The 12,189-nt window shown below is 44.1% G+C and overlaps 1 protein-coding gene across 1 annotated transcript in view; it reads right to left on the reverse strand.

Moving 5' to 3' along the window:
* The window catches only part of RCSD1 (RCSD domain containing 1), a 75,007-nt gene that overhangs the window by 62,180 nt on the left and 638 nt on the right, over positions 1 to 12,189 (reverse strand). Inside the window, exon 2 of the mRNA XM_053307441.1 lies at positions 5,525 to 5,701. Coding sequence (XP_053163416.1) covers positions 5,525 to 5,701 — 177 coding nt within the window. The remainder of the gene's footprint in view (positions 1 to 5,524; positions 5,702 to 12,189) is intronic.

Below are 12,189 nucleotides of genomic sequence, written 5' to 3' on the forward strand. Positions count from 1 at the left end.
CGACCTCAGTGGGCGGTGGGGCTCATAATGAAGAAGACAATCTCTTAGATACTCAGGGCCTAAGCCATTTAGGGCTTTATATGTTACGACTAGCACTTTGTATTTTGCCCAGAAACCTATTGGCAACCAGTGTAACTCTATCAACAAAGGAGTGGTATGGTCTCTCCGAGATGACCCAGAGACCAACTTGGAGGCCGCATTCTGTACCAGCTGAAGCTTCCAGACTATGCACAAAGGCAGCGCCACATAGAGCGCATTGCAGAAGTCAAGTCAGGAGGTTACCAACAGATGTATCACTGTTTTGAGGTCATTCATCTCAAGAAATGGACGCAGCTGGCGTATCAGCCGAAGCTGACAGAAAGCCCCTCTTGCCACTGCCTCAACCTGAGAAACCAGGGAGAGGTATGGATCCAGAAGTATTCCCAGACTGCGAACCTGTTCCTTTTGGGGAAGTGTGACCCCATCTAGAACCGGTAGATCAAAATCATCTCTAGAGTTCTGACCCCGCACAATAAGTACCTCTATCTTATCTGGATTCAGTTTCAGTTTATTCTCCCTCACCTTTTGTCAGTCCTAAATTTCTTGGCAGTCAGATTCATAGGATGACCTTTGGTTCTAGTGTTATGAGAGGAGAAAAATTTCTCTCTTTCAACTTTCTCCACACCATTCATGATTTTATAGACCTCTATCAGGTCTCTATCATAGACCTCAGTCATCTTTTTTCTAAACTAAAAAGCCCCAGGTGTTGTAGCCTTGCCTTGTAAGGAAGGTGAGTAAAGATAGGAACCAGTTCAAGTTAGATGCATGAAATAAGTTATTTTCCTTTATTGTATTGCTTGAATCAGAGTTGTCTGATTAATGAAAACTCTCTCTCTTATAATCTGCTTTATGAAGAGACAATTGTTCTTACTGCATACTCCTGTTTTTCTTGTAATCTAATAATAAACCCTTGTTGGTGAAGTGTGCTACTCTTCATTTTGGATCTGCCTTAATCATGTGCCTGGAATCCTAGGAATGCTCAGCAACTTCTAGGGAAGGTTTTCACACACACACACACACACACACACACACACACACACACACACCAGGAATCTTATATGGAGAGAGTGGTTTGTCCTACATTAAAATAAAGTAAACGGTGGCAGCCTACTTTAAATCCCTTACAGTCAAAGGATTCACCCCAGAGAACTCCCCCGCTCCCTGGCTCTGGTAGGAGCTATGACAGGAGTTATCTTTTTAAGTTTCCCATTGATCCCTATGGAGAAATTATCCAATTGGGCCCATGTTCAAATCTTGCACACAGTTTACTCACTGAATGTGAGTAAACCAAGGCAAATGGTATGACGACCACACTGGTGCTGAATACACAGCTCAGGATGCAAGTGACACTATGTCTTTCTAGCAGTTTCCTTTTGCTAGGCAGCAGGCACCTTCCTTTTCTTAACTTGTGAAGCACAACAAAAAGCTGAAGCAGAGTATCTGAGGAATGAAGCAACTGCAAGTAGCTCAGCTATGCAGTTCTTGTCGTCAGATCACATGACTATCCACTTCAGGTTCCTGTTAAGTCTAAAAACTAGTATGGCAAGCTTTAATAGATAAACTCTATAACTCTAACCCCAGATTATAATTTTCTGCAGGGTCCTGCACAGATTTGTGAGCTCCTTTCAGTCTGTGCCAGATCCCATGAAAACGAAATATATAGATGGCTTTTCCTTGAGGCTTGTGCCAAAAGCAAACAGACCTTTTGCATTCAGAATGAAACCCTTTCTAGCAAAGATAACAACAGGGAACTGAAGCTCACAGGACTTCAACATATAACATAAATGCCACTCAAATTCAAGCACTTTACAAGCGTTTGTGTGAATGACTGTGCATGCATTCATTTTAAAGATGTGCCCAGGTGCAGGCCCCCTCCAATGCAGAGTACAGATGGAAAGTGCACTATCTATATTCATAATTCTCCTGAGTTTCCCTCGGAATGTGCGTCCCAGAGCCCAGCTGATTGGCTGGGTGGTGGACACACCTGATTGGCTAAGGTGTACCCAGGAGGATTGGTTGCCGTGCCGCGGCCCAGCCATTGAGGCCAGAGGTGGCCGCGGAGGCATGGCCCAAGAGGGAGGAAAGGAAGGGGGGGCAGAAGTGGCAGTGGGGAGGAGAGGTGGCTGGCCCCAGAAGCAGAGACTGGGGCAGAAGGTGGGGGGGAAAGGTAACAGTGGGCCCCAAAGAGCACACAGATGCTCTGTGCGGGGTCGGCTAGTTGAACATAATATGTGAATAGCTGTATGTGCATATAGGTCTGTACATCAGCATTGCCAGTCTCTGACATAAATATCCAGGTAATCACTAAAAGCAAGACTGATACTGTGAAAAATGGGGGGGGGGGAAATCCGGGAATAGTTTCCGTAGATATGGCAAGCCTACTGTATGTGCAGACACTGTACACAGATAGCACATGTGCAGAACATATTCACATTATGTTCAACACATGCACAATATACACAGTAGGGTTGCCAACTCAGGCTGAACCTATTCCTGGGTATTTTTCTCCCCAACATTTCTCTTGTATTTTCAGTCATCATAGGTACTATAGGATCAGATCTCAGTTAATATTTTCACTGGAATATTGGAATTAAAAGAAATTATTTAGAATCTTGATGTTGAAGTGTCTCCCCTGACAGAATGGAGAAATACTGTGTTCTGAGATTAACTTCAAAACTCAAAGTCAAATTATGACTTGGCCTGCACACACAAAATGATGTAGAAAAGGCAATGACAAATCTTTCTTCCAGCAACAAGCCCTTCAGGTGGCAAAGGAAAGATCACAAAGATGAGAGACTGGTAAGCACTGCAAGCAACAATTACCCTAAACTGGGGGAGTGGCACTTTAATAAACACCAGCTAGGAAGTGCAGCATAAACTATGCCTTAAATGGACAGGAATATATTCTCAGCACTTCCCCTATCATTCCAGGGTTATTATGAGTATATGCAGTGGACCAACATTATTCTTTCTAAAAGTGTTGTAACAGATGCACACAGAATAATTCACAATTATTAGGTGTGGGGAAACCATCTTCTGGGCTCTAAACAAACAATATTGCTTTTACATTTCAATGTTTATTTGTTGATACTAGTACAATAAAAAAAGTAGTTCACAGAGAAACCATCTAATTTAGGTGAATATATGAAGACATTGATGCCATACCTGGATCTAAGCAAGTGGACATATGAGGAGTACTAGATAGAGGACATTGTCTATTTTGAAAGGCATTTGGGGCTCAGAATGTCAATGGAACTGGAATTTGTACTGTATTGAAGGCTCTCAGCGTGGGTGCACTGGTGCATTACTTGGCTGATAGTTTGCATAGCACTTGCCAGAAGCAAGATTACTAAGCAGCAGTGATCAAGTTTCTTCTAGATGTTGAACAGGGAGACAAGCTAGTATCAGACCACTCACTGTTCCTACCTACTGTAATGTAAACCACTGTTACTAAAGAGAGGAGAACACAGCAGAGGAAAGAGATTTGCATTTTGTAATCTAATTAACCCACAAGCCAACATCCTGCTTTTGTACAAAGTATGAATCTTTAACATTTCTCTGACAAGACTGACAGAAAATGAGTAGGAGGAGCTTCGGAGCCTTGCTTTTTGACCCAAAGGCCAAGTATAATCCCAAAATATATTTCCCACTTAGCCAAACGCACAGTTGGAAGCTTCATCTTTCATGCTCCTCTCTGGAGACTTATCTGCAGGAAATGGTTAGTTAGAACTGTATGTACTATTGACAGTTTTGATGCAATTCTGCAGCTGCACTGAAGCACATGTGAGCTTTCACAACACACCACTACAGAGAACATAGCATTGTAAAGACCTCACAGTTTTTGAAAGACCCAGAAATCTTGCATTCTGACCAAATTAAAGTGTTTGGCCTTAGTCTAAACCTGGTTTAACACCTTTAATTTCTGCCCCCTGGAATAGGGTCATGCTGAAAGACACCGTGTTGAAGAGAAGCCAAAGATTCTGTAGAGCTTGTGGCGAGCGGGGTGGGCGAGTCCAGTCCACAGTTCATTCGAACTTCTTCTCCCTTTCAGGATGACTCAGGCGATGTTATGGAAAAGGGTCTCCTTTTTGTATTTCTTGTGCCAAGTTCATGCGGAAACTAAGGATGACTTCCACTTTTTGGACTATTAACATGGCTCGATCAGCCAGACTTTTATTTATGCTACAAAATTTATTTATGCTACAAAACCAAAGAGTGAAGCAAATTTACATTACTTATACTTTGACTGGAACGTTCTCCACGAGAAGCCAGCTGCAGTTCTAAACGTACAAAATTTCAACACTGCAATACTGAATGTTATGCAACTACTTAATTGGGACAGAACAGGAAATGGCACATGGCTTATTGTTGCTAAATATCTGCCACATTTACATACAAGTCTTTGCATAGTGTAAGAAAAGAACACCAGCTCTTCAGGACACACACACACACACCATTTCTTTTTTTGCTTTCTTACAGAGCTATATTAGAGGTCAGATTCATCTATCAAACACTGCAAAAAGAAGCTTTGATCTTGCTAGTCACTTGTATGCAGAGAGCTGGCCTAGCTCACAGATGGACCATTATCAGAGACTGCATAGACATCGTATAGGCAAAGAGAGACTCATATTCATGAGCTGATTAATGTTTTCCAGACAGGAAGCTGGCCTAGCTCACGAGACAGTGCTATCGGGAAAAGCTCTAACTTACTCCACGGAAAGACTAGGCTATTTACACTGAGACATGGGATACAGTCAGGCTGTATTATCTGCAGGGTAGGTTTGCAAGGCCTCACAGAAAGACAGGAGAAAAATGGTCAGATGACTTGCCCCAATGGACATCAGACAGATGCAGTGGCAATCTTCAGATTGCATTGCATAATGTAGAATTAAGGCCAGGGCAATAATGTTATTCTGAGAAAAGAATAGGAAAAAAGAAAATGTTATCCTGTTATCTGGATGCAGGGCTGGACTGACTCAACTCATAAAGGAAACAGGCTGTCCAGGGAGAGGGCTGCTTCTTTCCATTAAGGGGCTGTTATCTAGACCAAGTGGGGAGGTTATCTGAAGAGAAGTGGCTTTGTCCGAAGCAAGAAAGATTTCATCATGCAGGGCTAGCCCAGCTCATAGGATGTTTATTCTATATTGGTTTTTGATAACTGAAAAGAGCAAGCAGAGACCATGTTAGCCACTACTGCCAGGTATTGTGCAATAGCCTTAAAACAACAACAACTCTCCCGTATATCAGAAGCATGCCTACACTGAAAGAAACAGTTGACAAAGGGAATATAGAGGACTTGATTTATTTTATACCCCACCCTTCTGCCTTAAAAAGGTGCTCAGGGTGGTTAACAGTGGATGCAGTGATAAAAACACAAAGACAAAATAAATCCAATTCAGCATAAACAGTGACAAAAATCAGAACCTACAAACACAGCATCAAATGAAAAGTAAACTACAACACTATAAAGATATTCAGTCTTTACCCCAGTCTTTGTCCCTTCTGGATACACTTGCTTCAGATACATTATCTGAACAGGAATAGTGCAGGAGGTTCTGGTATCGTCTATCTCATTTATACCAGCATAATGGGGCCTTTTCCAGTACCAGTCTAGCAGCATTTCTTTCTTCTTTGTCTCTTCAGTAAGGGGATAAAATGCTGCCTGTGGACAAATTTTCATTATTTTGTAAGGGCAGGGAAAACTTTTGCAACTCTGTGTTTAAAATTCTTGCTCACTTTCGATCAGCTACTTCTTTCTTGAATCCACTGAGTACTGTACCTGCTATATCCTACAAGTATTTCTCAGATGGAAAGCCCTGTGAAAACTTCCAGTCCCAGATTCATCAGTGCTCATAAATCCAGCTACTCAAGTAGCCACTCTGTTTCCCTTCTTGATAGAGCCCATTCTTGCAAACCAAACTGAGAGAAGAACACCCCAAACCAAGGGAAGAGCACCCTCTTGTGATTGCTGAATAGAACAGATACACATATTAAACTGAGCAGTACATTTTGTTGGACGAAACGATACTGATCAACACACATGCAAGCTTTTGACTTGTACAGAATTAAATTCAACAGAACAGTGGGAAAAGACCTCACCCTAAATTCTCAACTCTATGCATACTACATAGCTCCAGAGAGACAGAATCTGGATCATTAAATGTTTAGCAAATCATACACTTCTTTACCAAGAAGTGCAGCTGCAATATCTTGTTGATTTTATTAGTTATATAATTAAGTTTTTAAAAAACTGTAATTGATCAAAGGGTGCCCTCACTTTGTGAGTGAGGATAAGTACTGGTATTAAATCTACTTAGTAGATTTAATACCAGTACTTATAAGGCTTGCAGATGTCAAACACACCTTAAAAGAGGCATTCCCTTCTCTGAGTGAAACAGAAGGGGAAGTGACTCTTCTCAGATGATACCTGAGGACACGTGCCCTTTGAGACTTTTTCATATGCAAATATATGCAGATACAATTGATTAAACAGTTGTCTTGTGTTAACACCATCCTACAGGCATGATCACAGAACAGATAATGAAGCAGTCAGTCTGAACTCTTAGAAAAGAATGAGGCGACTACTAAAAACTGTATGGGTTTGTCGACTGAGGGTGAACAAGAGGGTGGTGATGTCTCAGCTCCAGGCTGTCTTGGAGGAAGCAGATTATCTGGACCCTTTCAAACTGGCTTTTGGGCAGGCTATGGGGTGGAGATGGCTTTGGTCGACTAGTTGGATGATTTCCAATTAGGAATTGACAGGGGGAGTGTGACTAGGGTTGCCAACACTGCTTTGGCTCAATTTGGGATGGGGACTCTGGAGGCAGGGCGCAAGGGGGGGCAGGGGGTGTGGCCAGCTAGGGGTGGGGCATATCTGTGGGGGTTTTTTTGTTGTTAAAGCCACCACTGAGCAGCGGTGGCGTGGGATGGTGGCGAGAGCTCTCCTGCCTCCCAAATGATGAATGGCTGCTGCTGAGGCAGGCGCTGGGCTGGGGCAGGCAGGCTGACTGAGGGGACGGTGGCATGTTGGACAACTTACTGAAACCAAACCAAAGCACTCACCAGTTAGTGAGTGACTGACCAAGGAGCAGCTGCCGACCGAGGGAGGGACAGAGTCTGTTCGAGAGAAGGCGGTCAACGAAAGACCTTCCTCTGGCCCCGCCTCCCTCCAAATGAGAGAGACAGGCTGATTTTAGGCTTCTGCGCAGGTGCGCACCAAACAAAAAAACACAGAACTCTGTTCTTGGCCTTGTGCAGTTCAACTTATTTAACAAATAAATGACTTCCATGAGGAAGTAGAGGGGGTGATTTATCAAGTTTGCAGATGACATGAAGTGGGGGAGAATAGCTAACACCTTAGAAAGAAACATTAGTTTTACCTATGAAGGGTTCTTTTTCGCAGTGTATGATTTCATCCTAGATCCTAGGTTGTATTCCAAATCATAATGCCTCAGGAGACAGGAAATAGATTTCAAAGCTGTAGCTCGTATCCGGTAGTTAGGTAGGCGGTGCCCAAAACCCCAGTTCCAGACTGTTGAGCCAGGTAACCGTAGAAGCTACAAAGGAAAGTTTAAGGTACTGGAGAGAGAAGAGAGTGAAATACTAGTGATAGGAAGATTGTAGAGGTCACATGAAGAAAAGCAAAAAAGCATGAGTTAGAGGGAGAGATTACTGTTACCCCGGGAGTCACCGCCTCCCACAACTGTGCCCGGATCCCATAGGTGTAGGAAAATGTCCGTGGGAGGGGCGGACGAAATCAGATAGTGCGAAAAAGAACCCTTCACAGGTAATACCAATGTTTATTTTTCTGAAGTTGTCTGATTTCATTCCAGAGACTGGGACATGTACAAGCAGTAGAAAGAGACAGGAATAGTATGGAATACATTCCTTGAGCATGCTCCATTGGAGGGACTGATTTGATGGCGTATATCAGAGTCAGACGTTACATTGCCAGAGACATCTGCCACATTTTCGTCAGATTCCTGGATGTGGGGTTGCGTGTGTAGGGATCATGAGGATGTGAGGTGAATTCCAAACGGAGGCCTTGGGAGATGGAAACTAGCACCCACACATCTGATTTAGAATGGCTCCATGATATTGAGAAAAGACGGAGCCGGCCTCCAACAGTTAAGGAGTCATTGTTTTCTTCCTTGTTAGAATACTGATCTGAAAGGTTGTCTAGGGGCTTGGGACCTGCTATTTCATCTGAATCACTGCTGTTGACCCTGCTGTCGCCAGGAGCGCCTGAAATTATTGTTGAATAGGTGGTAGTCTCTGGAGGGATTGAAGGAGGGTTTCTGGAAGGACCTATAGGGATGAAAAGTATTCTGAGAGAACCTACCCAGCCAGGTATATTCCCTTCAGGATGCAGGCATGGCCTTTTTCATATCCCTAGTCTCAACTAGAACTGATTCCAAGGAGTCCCCAAAAAGCTTAGCCCCAGAAAAAGGGTATGAGGCCAAGTTAAGACTGGATTTGTGGTCTACCGTCCAATGCTTCAGCCAAAGACATCTCCTCACTGCCACTCCTGCATCCATGGACCTAGAGGCGTGTTGGATGTAATCTAGACTAGAATCAGCCATGAAGATCACAGCTTTAACTAGTTTGTTGATCCTTTGTCTAAGCTGCTTGTTCTCCAGGGGAATGAGTTGTATCAATTCCTTTGCCCATAAAACTGATGCCTGTGCAAAAATTGAGTTAGCAGTGGCTGCTTTAATGACCATTGCGGTGCTGTTGTGAACTCTGCAAAGGAGGAAATCACACTTCTTGTCCTCAGGGATTTTTAGTTGCTCGTCTCTGTCCTTATTCATGAGTGTTCTGAAAACCAATTGTGCCAAAGGAGCATCTACAATAGGAAAGGCTAATAAGGCCATAACATCATCAGGAAGAGCATACAGCTTTTTTGGATAAGGAGTAGTTGGTTTGAGAGCAAAGGGCACTTTCCACTCAGAAAGCATGGCATCCTTGAAGAGCGGGGGGAAAGGCACCGAGGTAGAAGAGGCTGAAGTGGAAGGAAAAACCACCTGGTCAAAGCCTGGTTGCGGCTCAGGGGAGATATCCTTAATGACCCGCCGTGCTTTTGCCAACAATACCTCAAAATCGGCAGGCTGAAAAAGTCTAAATAAGCTGACTTGTTGAGAAGGAGATTCCTCTTGTAATAGCTTGACTTCCTCCGTAGTAGAGGAGGTTGAGCTGTCATTCGAGGCTGGGAGCGGGGGGTGGTGGTGGTTAGGCTGAATATGGGCAGGGATGGACCAGTGGGGTGGGTGAGTAGGAACCATAGGTTTGGGTACTGAGAGTAGAAGGTTAGAAGCCACGGGAGGAGTACATGTTTCTTGGGGAGAGGGTCCTGTTGGGGAGAGGGTCCTGGGAGGAGGAGAAGGAAGGGGAAGGGTAGGCAGGCCTCTTCGATTTTTGGAGCCTAGGTGGTCTGGGAAGAAATTGGCCTTGTTCATTGGTAGGGATGACTCCTCTAGTTGGGCTTGAACCTGGGGAAGAAGAGAGAAAGATAGGCTTGGCTGGATACTAAATTCCCCTTTGTGGCATATTGGGAATTGTGGAGAGTTCTGTCCTAATAAAATCTTTTAGCAACAACTTGAATTCAGGCACAGGCTGCCTGTTTGGTAGCCCTGTGGTGGAAGGAAAGTTACTCATGCCCCCTGATGAGAGCTGAGGTCGTTCCTGACCAGTTCCGGCAGGCACCGAACTTGGGCTCGTGGTGCTCAGTGATGCTGGCTGGGCTGTGGGGGGAATAACCCGTGGACTGGGTTCCCCCTCCCCCGGTTGATCACCAGTCTCCTCTGTCATGGGCTCACACAGGTCGCCCATCTCCATGACCACTGAAATTGCTCCTTTCTGCACTTGCAGCAGGGTGGGAGGGAGACACCAAGAAAGGCATTGTTGGCACACCACCAGTAGTAGCAGGTGTTCTCTCAAGCGTGCGGCTTGGTCTTCTTTTTGTGCTGCTTCTGCCTCTCCTGAGTTGACTTTTGTTTTTTTTTAAGGGCTTAATTCCCTCTGCTTTAGCATGTTTTGATTTATTGTGCACCTTTCTAAGCAAAACCTGCGTATCTACTGCCGAACAGGTGGTCCCCGGCATGTTGGGAGGAGAGCTGAGGAGGCAGGGAAAGAAATGCTGCCTGAGTTAGCGGGTAGTGGGGAATGGGGATGCTTGCCACCACGTGAAAGAGTTTTGTGGGGCTTGTCCTTTGCTGGACCTGTTTTTGGTTCTGAGGGGTTCCCTCCAAGAAGGAGCCCCCCCAATAGATCCCCTGTATGGGCTGGCTCCATAAGGAGTCAGGGGAAGGTGGCAGGAAAACAAATTTAACTGAACCGAAGAAAAGGGAAACCAATGGACCAAATCAGATTAACGTAAAAAATGTTTCGAGTTAGAGTAAAACGCCCTTGCTCAATGAAATGGGAGGGAGGGTTGGTAATAAAGGAAGAGAGGAGTAAGGAAAAACAAGCCTGGATTGCTGAGATCAGAGCTCTCTTGGGAACAATGTTGCCTGAGGCGAGACAGGAACAGAACTGGGGTTTTGGGCACCACCTACCTAACTACCGGATATGAGCTACAACTTTGAAATCTACCTCCTGTCTCCTGAGGCATGATTTGGAATACAACCCAGTATCTAGGATGAAAATCAGACAACTGCGGAAAAGACAGATTCAAAATGAGCTTGACAAAACCAACAAGATGAACTTCAACAGAAATAAATGAAAAGTCTGGCATTTAGGGGGGAAATGCCAGAGTGTGAGATATACACTCTGTATGCTCAAATACACAAGGTGTGAGATAGGGGAGACCTGGTTTTGCAGTAGTACATATAAAAATAATCTAAATCCCAGAGACAAAAGTTTGGGCCAGATACAAATTTGATAAGCAAATAAATAAAAAATGTTTTAGTGAACCAAAAGTTGAACATGAGCCAGCTGCTTGAAGCATCAGCTACAAAATCTAATGCTATCTTGGGCTGCATTAACAGAGGCATAGTCCAGAGCATGAGAAATAATAGTTCCAGTCTATTCTGTGCTATTTAGACCTCACTCAGAATACTGGGTCCAGTTCTGAGCATCACATTTTATAGAGGACACTGACAAACTGGAGCAGGTTCAGAAGAGTGCAAGAAATATGGTGAGGGGTTAAAGTCCTATGGGGAAGGGAAGACAGACATCTTTAAATGTTATCAGTTGCTCCTCAGGGCAGGACTAAAACCAATGGGTTGAAATTATGATGAAGCAGACTCAGGTTAGATATTAGGAGGACTTTCTCGACTGTAAGAGCTGTTTGATAGTAGGTCAGTCTTGTGCAGTGATGGGCTCTCCTTTGCTAGAGGTTTTCAAACCCATTGTGAAGCATTTTACTGTAAATGTGTATATTAGCCTAATCCTGACCAGCACATAGCTTGAGCCAAATCAAATTATTATGTATTTAATTAATTTATATACTACCTGATTCCAAAGGTTCTAGGTGGTTCACAAAAATAAACACAAAAGACAAATAAAACAAACTTGTGAAAACGGGCAATTTAAAACAAAAAGGCTTTCCACGTGACCAGTGTGGAAAGCCGCGAGGGGGTTTGCAGGGAGAGCAGGTATTCAGGCAAACTAGGTGGCACATCTGAAATTAGGGTGACATATGGGCAATTTCAGCAGCTGGGTGGATGAGCCAAAATTTGAGGGCTGCCCGAAATTCCAGGCCACATGGCAATGCTACCCAAACTGGTATGTTTAACCTCCATCCAGAGACAGAGTAACCATTTTTTAAACACAAGTAGAACTTTCACCTCCCAAGTAGTCCCACTGGATGCCCCCCAATGTTTGCAGGCTACAGAACCCACAATAATTTAACATTTCATTCCAGGAGAGTGCTATGGTGACCCCATGTGGTGCCCTGTGCTAAGCACGACTCACTGAGAATGTGAGTTCTCAGCTAAGGAAAACAAACATTTCAAACCACACACTAATGAGGATCCATACTTCAGCATCTCGATTCTCAGCATTTCAGCTGAAAGGGCACACTGTGACTGACCTAAAGGTAACCTGGGGTGGTTTTTCTCCCAACATGAGAATGGGATAGAAACCACCCCACCATAGAAAGCCCATTCATTTTGGGGTAGTTTACTACCCGCTGTCATATTCTTATTAATA

Source organism: Hemicordylus capensis, chromosome 3 (genome assembly GCF_027244095.1).
Source record: "Hemicordylus capensis ecotype Gifberg chromosome 3, rHemCap1.1.pri, whole genome shotgun sequence".
Classification (NCBI taxonomy): Eukaryota; Metazoa; Chordata; class Lepidosauria; order Squamata; family Cordylidae; genus Hemicordylus; species Hemicordylus capensis.